The following is a 7,571-nucleotide window of genomic DNA, read 5'->3' on the forward strand; positions in this document are numbered from 1 at the left end:
AAATCATTTGCGTGCACTTCTTTTTCTCAACTAAAATTTTCTAAAAACTTGAAATGTATTTTTTTTTACAAAAGTGAAAAATTAAGTGCCATTTGAAGTAAAATAGGGACAAATGGCACGGTTTGAGCCAAGTTGGCATCCCTGCTTCCAATAACTTACAAATATAAAAATGTGAAATATCGAGGGCTTGAATTCATTAATACCCTCTATCTGCAATTTGCACAAAAACTAATTTGTGATTTTAGAAACCATCTGGGACTTATTACCTGTCGTTATATAAGTTAGCATTAATATCACTGATGACAGTTAAAGCTTAGGTGGATTTTTATATCAGAATCTCATCTTTGTGAAAAGTGTGCAGATAGAGGGTATTATTGAATATAAGCCCTCGATGTTTAAAATATATAAAAATTTTATTTCAACGTATACAAAAAATAAATCTACCTGCGTTACAGCACGGCGGTTGACGGGGAAGGGGGGGCCGGGGGGCCGCCGCGAAGCTAAGCCAATTTAATGTTTGAAAGAGAAATAATGTCAATGGATTTTATTTCGTTTTTAAAAAGGTAATAATGTCAATTGACTTTATTTCGCACCAGGGTGGGAAATAAAGTCAATTGACCTTATTTCCGTTGATCTTATTACCTGTCACCCTCTTGTTTTCACAAATTATAAAAATCAGATGAAGCAAAAAGCGAGGGCATCTAAAAGTAAAAGAATCAACATTGAAATGCGTCAAAATGAAAATAAGGCAGCATGAATTTCAATGTGAAGCAAACCTCTCTGCGAGGACAGTACCTGTGAATGATTGTATCATGAGCTGTTTCCAATTAAAAATACTTGTTATTTTATTCTAGCCGATTTTCAAAAAAAAATTTGCGGTTGACTGCGGTAAAAATACTTCCAAAACGCTGATGTCAAGATATAAAAATTGCCCTGATATAACTTATATCTAGCAACCAAACAGATAGCTGAACAAAAATAAATTTTATCCTGTGAAGACGGCCAGTGATGAACAAGGCTATTGAATGGCTGTTCAGCAACCAGCTTGGACTTATACAACTGGGTCATGGTAACCCCGGACAGCCTCGAACATTCCTTTTTTTGGCATTCCTCTTTGCACTGCGGCTAATTCCCATTGGAAGAATAACGGAACCAGTCCAAATAACTCAGAGCCCATTATTCTACCAAAGGGAATACCTAATTTCCCGCAGTGCAAAGGTATAAATTTGACAGACCCACAGCGAAACAAAAAATAAAGAAAGAGAAGTGCCGGAAGTGAAGTGCTCTATCCGCAAGTCAAGAACTGGAATCGGAAACGCAACCACAAGTGCAGCAAGATCAGCGTGGGCTAATTCAATTGGAAACAATCAACACACGAAGTAAGTAAAACTTTGAATAACAATTATCGTAGGATTAAAAATTTCCTGATTTCTGATCCAATGTGAAGACCCTAACCTTAGTAGCCTTATAATTACATGGTAAATTATTGTTGAATTCGTAATTTAACCAAATCCCTTAATACAAATCTCATCAAGTGTATTAAGTAAAAGTGCATCAAATACATAGATTTGACTTAAATCTAATCACTTTGAATGCCCTTGGCTATGGTTTTTTACATATTTCATTTTTCGAACATCTAGTAGCGCTTTTCTCTTCAACCTTACAGCCATTTTGCTCGGGTTTTGTGCTTCCTTAAGGATGTGCTTTTGATGCTCGGCTGAAAATCTCCTGACTTCTGCAGAAACAATTACAATTTAGCGTTGCTTTGAGTTGCCCGGATGCGAAACTGGTGGTCAAAATTCTGTCCCTGCAACGTTTAATGTAGGTACAGTCGTACGAATTCCTCGGAGAACTTGATGCTCTTTTACGAAAAGTAGCACTCCCGCATTAATTGCAGCTCGAAAACACCCTATCCTTGGCAAAACACCCAAAAGATGATGGATTGGATAGCAAGCCTTAACAGCTACCTGGTCCAATCCATGCTAGTGTAAAACCAATTTATTAATACAATTAACTAACTATACAAATACTAATAAAGTTTCTATTCTTGGGTTTAGGTACTCGGACTGTAGCGGAACCAGCACAAACGCAAAAAGCCCGCGGGAACCACTAGCCCCAGCAGCGACAACCACCACGGCAGCGATTGCAACCACAAGCACGACCACAACCGCATATCAGCGGAAGCAAAACGCGCGGCACCACAACCGCATATTAGCAGAAACAACACGCGGCAACCACTACACCGCCACAGCAGTGGTTGCAACCACAACCGCATATAAGCAGAAGCACAACGCGCGGCAATACAACCGCCACATCTTCGGAAGCACCACGCGCGACACCACAACCGCATATCAGCGGAAACAGCACGCGGCAACCCCTACGCCGCCACAGCAGCAGCTACTAAATCCGCGCCAGCAGCGATAACCGCCACTGAAGCGGTTGCAACTACAAGCTCAACCACAACCACCACATCAGTGGAAGCACAACAGCCGCCAAATCAGCGGAAGCAAAACGCGCGGCACCACAACCGCATATCAGCGGAAACAGCACGCGGCAACCACTACGCCGACACAGCAGCAGCTACTACGTCCGCGCCAGCAGCGGTTGCACCCACAAGCGCAACCACAGCCACCATCGCAGCGACGTAACGACCAGCGAGACTACCACAACACCGCAACAATACCGACCAACAACAACAGCCACTATACCAGCAACAACAACAACAGCAGTGCCCCCTCCAAGGCCTTCTGGAACAAAGGGTGAGTCCTTCGGTCCTAAACTAAAAGTTTTTTTATAAAAGGGAAAAAAATAATTGGTTTTTTTAATAAAACTTTTGAAAATTCAGAAAGTAAACGAGAAGTAGCTAAAGCCAAAATAAAGGGGTATAACCCCAAGAACAATAGTTTTAAGAAATTAGAGGTAGTAACACAATTTAAAAAAAAAAAAAGTAAGAACAAAACAGAGTAACAGAAATTTGATTAATTACAAATTATAATTATTGTATTGAAATATTTTGGTCCAACATTTTCACCAACAGTTCACGTTCATGGTTTTCATTGACGCATTTATCTTCTAATATTACGGTTTGGAGGGGGTCAGAAGGCATATTTCCATTGCCGTCTTAAATAACCTAGCAAAAGTGTCTGTGCATACAAAGATACGTAATAGTTTCAGTGCGTATGAAAGGCGCCACGCTCCCTTTTCAAATAGTACGAATTTTATCTAAGAGTAAGGAATTGATTAGGATATCTTGTACATACGAAGTTCCAGTACTCTACCATTAACACTTCCTGAGATATGCAGTGTGAAAAATTCGATTTGTATGGGAGGTGCCACGCCGCTTTTTCCGATAACCCCTTTTCCAATAACTGCAATTTTTCGCCATGAGTATGCGAATGTTTTCATATATTTCCATACCATATTCGAGTACTCTACCATGAACACTTCCAGAGATAAGCAGTGCGAAAAATTCGATTTGTATCGGAGGTGCCACGTCCCCTTTTCCAATAACTGCAATTTTTCGCCATGAGTATGCGATTGTTTTCATATATCTCCATACCATATTCGAGTACTCTACCATGAACACTTCCGCTTTTTCCAATAGCCCCAATTTTTATAAGCTTTTATTTAACTTGGTCATCCCGCGGAAATCGCGGAAATTTCCAATCGATTTCAAACTAACTTCCCGACAAGTTAGAGACTTGAAATTTTCAGCATAGTTCCAATCACGATGACAATGCAATTTGAATTATAAATGAATTCCCCATATGTTCCAGGGGTCTTGATTCAAAGGCGGTCAAAAAATAGTAAGATTTATGGCTAACAGAGCGTAATTTGCCAAAGAACGTAAAACCACTATAAAATTGTTAAAGCTGCCGGCGTAGTGTAGCAAAGCTATTTGTGGCAAATTCTAAATATCAATCTAGTCTAGATATGAACCTCGTTGTAAGAATTAGACGACTCCAGATGTCGCCCCGATAGAAGAAGTTAAATATTGCGCCTAAATATATGCCATGCTACAACAGAAATGGACGACACGCCATTTCTTTTAATAAAATTAACAGCTGCTATATGTACATATGTATGTTTATACAAAACGTAAGCAAACAACATTTTGTTATTTTAATATCTATTGCAAAATTTTGTACATAAAATGAAAAAACACTTTTTAATATACAACCGTTTTATAAATGGACTAAAAATTATAAAATAAAATAATGTAAAAAAAATATTTTTTAAAAACAAGCTTTTATTTAACATGTACAATCAAAGGAATAAACAAAGTAGTGTAACAAAAGATTTTTTAGCAAGAAAATTTTGTCAAAACTGCACTAAAATGAATGAAATAAAATAAGTTGAGGTCTCGTTAAAGTTACTAAAAGCCATTTAGTGAAAGGAGTTATTCAAACTCTAATGAAAATTACTAACAATATGTACTAATTTACTTCGTTTTTAAAAAAGCTTGTCGGCGAATTCAGCGTACATGCATAATTGGTTAGGTATGTATATGTATGTATGCAGATATTTAAATGCCGGTTTGCTATTCGCGCGACAAGCTTTTTTAAAAACGAAGTAAATTAGTTAGTACAAATTGTTAGTAATTTTCATTAGAGTTTAAATAACTCCTTTCACTAAATGGCTTTTAGTAACTTTAACGAGACCTTAACTTATTTTATTTTATTAATTTTTGTAAAATTTGCTTTAAATACTTGTACCATGGTTGCAACTACCACCAACAAATTTTATTTCAACTTATTTACTTCATTTTTTTTTTTGTTTTTTTTAATTTTTTTTGTACGTTTTATATTTTTTTGTTACATTTTGTTTCCAAATTCTTTTTTTATATATATATGTAGGTAGCCGCCATTTTGCGGGCCGGACCCACGGTCGCCATGTCGAAGTGGTAAAATTCCACTTCGTTAATTCAACGGGCGTACCTTCTGAATTCACGCGGAGCCCTGATGCTCCGCCGGCGCTGATGCCGGCCAACGCCTGCATAGCATGGAGCCCTAGCGCTCCCTAGTGTAGGCTGTCTGGAGTGTGGGAATTCCTTGCCGCACTTGTGTTCTGCACGCTGCTTACTTCTCGTGGAGCCCTGGTGCTCCTGCTGGCTATGCGACTTACCAGTCGGTTGGGCGCATCTTTCACATTTTGACGTAAGCCTAGCAGCTGTCATACATATGACAGGGTCGCATTCAAATATCGTAAATTCTAAGTTCTTAATTGTACTAGATTAGCCTAGGGCGTATTCATATAAGGTAGTTTGTAGTAATTCAGTAGGGTTGCAAATTATATGCTTTTATCGCATTACAATCTCCATACCATATTCGAGTACTCTGCCATGACATGCAGTGTGCAAAATTCGGTTTGTATGGGAGGTGCCACGCCCCCTTTTCCAATTACCGCAATTTTTCTAGATGAGTATGCGACTGTTTTCATATATATCCATACCGTGTTCGATTACTCTACCAAGTAAACAAAAAAATTCAGGTAAAATTGTTACCGTTTTTGAAATATTTACATTTTTCTGAATTTAAAAAAAATCGTGCCTTTTCATGTATTTTCTTTAGCTGCATCTACAAACCAGGCTATACTTAGTATGTAAAATACTTCCAGATAGTTGCTTCTCCATACTCAAATGCAATGCAGTTAAAATATATTAAGGAACCATTATAAAATTAGGACTATTTTGGGATTTTTAACTTTTTGATATTTTCTTCCCCAACTTTGACTATCTCTGGTGAAAAGAAATGTACTGAGCTATAACTTTACATTACATAAAAAAAATTGCTAATTTAATAACGATTTCAGAAAGGTGCCACTCTTACTGTTTCGAATAGAAAAAAAAGTTATGCCGCTTTTGTGGGTAAAGGACTGAGACACGCTAGAATGTATTTAATAGACCAATGACATGCTAAATAGTACACAGGTACACTATTACCTACTCCTGACATTATTTTATGTTACTTACCGGAATTAGTGAAAGTGGATTTTGTGAAATTGGACCCTTCGAACATTGTGTTATTGATACTATGACAGAGAACACGCAGTATGAATATGCGGATATTCACCTAATTTACGATGAAGCTTGCTGTAATGCCAGAGCTGCTCAAAGACTCTATGTAGAGTGATACCCCAATCGTCGGCATCCGGGTCGTGAAGTACTCGCCCGGACCTATAGAGAAATATATGAAGGTAAGTGATTTTAACACCTTTCTTATTTGCATGCTTGTTAACTATCATTTTTCACTTTTTTAAGGTCGCATACCTGGAAGACGTGGCGGCGAAACAGGACGTCCTGCAACGGTAGATGTTTAGGTCCGCGACCTAAATATATTGCACCACCCTAATCCGCGTTTTGTCACTTGATGTAAGAGCACACAAACACATACATAAGTTACGGCTATCTTTCCAGCCGCTAACAACAAGCCCCACTGTACGGTAACTTATTGGAGGGGAAACTTAACGAAAGTTACTGTGCGGTGGGCTATATCCCTTTTCGTTTGTTGGCACTTTTTCACTTCTTAGAAGACAGCAAGGAGATCACGTCAGCCATCACACCACGTTCGGTAAGCCAACTCTTGTGTGCCACACTATTCAACCTCACAGATATTTACAAATAAAACGATTTTAATTTCATTGCACTAAAACCACTGTGTCTTTTATTTGCTCCTATTTTCGTTACATTAACTTTACGCTGGTGCGCTCCATCTTCGTGCGACGCCACCTGCGTAAATAGTAGATGTTGAAGTTGTGTTAGAGGAAGTGGAACTAGGTCCATCGACTTCAGTGAGATTGATGGAAAGACGGACGGGAATACCAAAAACTACAGTTCACAAAGCTTTAAAAGACCATCGATTTCATTCCTACCACATTCAACGTGTTCATGCTCTACAAGAAAGAGATTACCTGTCGAGGGTTAGATTTTGCCGTGAAATGTTGGACGATGAATCATCATGCAAACGCGATGGTTATTTTAATTTACATAACCTTCACAGTTGGCAGATAGACAATCCTCACGAAATGAGAGAAAATCGTTCGCAGTACCGGTACAAAATAAATTTATGGTGCGGTATTTTTAATTATCAGATATTGGGACCTGTGAAACTGCCGCCAACGCTCAACTCTCATAGTTATTTAGAGTTCCTTCAGGAATGGCTTCCAAGTCTTTTAGAAGATGTACCCTTAAACCTGCGGCGAAGACTATGGCTGCAAAATGACGGGTGCCCTGCTCACTACGGGCGTGAAGTAAGAGCTCATTTAGACGAAACTTATCCTCGCCGATGGATTGGACGATACGGGCCAATCACGTGGCCCGCTCGATCGCCAGACCTGAATCCATTAGATTTTTTCTACTGGGGCTGTCTTAAGGACAAAATTTATTCAAAAACAATTCAAAACGAAGAGCATTTGCGGGAACAAATAAATGAAGCAGCGGCTGAGATAGCCCAATTGAGTTTAAGATCTCTATAAGCGTATTTTCTTAAAAGGTGCCGAGCTTGTATTAGAGTAGAAGGTCGCCAATTTGAGCATATTTTATCAATAAGTGAATAATATTTTCTTCAAACAAC

At 38.6% G+C, this 7,571-nt stretch overlaps 1 protein-coding gene across 1 annotated transcript; it reads left to right on the forward strand.

The window, feature by feature from the left end:
• Positions 1-1,934: 1,934 nt before the first annotated feature.
• On the forward strand, positions 1,935-2,648 carry LOC108374369 (cell wall integrity and stress response component 2-like). The gene is made up of 3 exons (XM_017630357.1): positions 1,935-1,987; positions 2,058-2,256; positions 2,325-2,648. The coding sequence occupies exons 1-3, from the start codon at positions 1,935-1,937 to the stop codon at positions 2,646-2,648; spliced, it is 576 nt and encodes a 191-aa protein (XP_017485846.1).
• Positions 2,649-7,571: the final 4,923 nt, after the last annotated feature.

Source organism: Rhagoletis zephyria, unplaced genomic scaffold (assembly GCF_001687245.7).
Source record: "Rhagoletis zephyria isolate East Lansing unplaced genomic scaffold, Rhagoletis_zephyria_1.1 Rzeph_scaffold_00088, whole genome shotgun sequence".
Taxonomy (NCBI): domain Eukaryota; kingdom Metazoa; phylum Arthropoda; class Insecta; order Diptera; family Tephritidae; genus Rhagoletis; species Rhagoletis zephyria.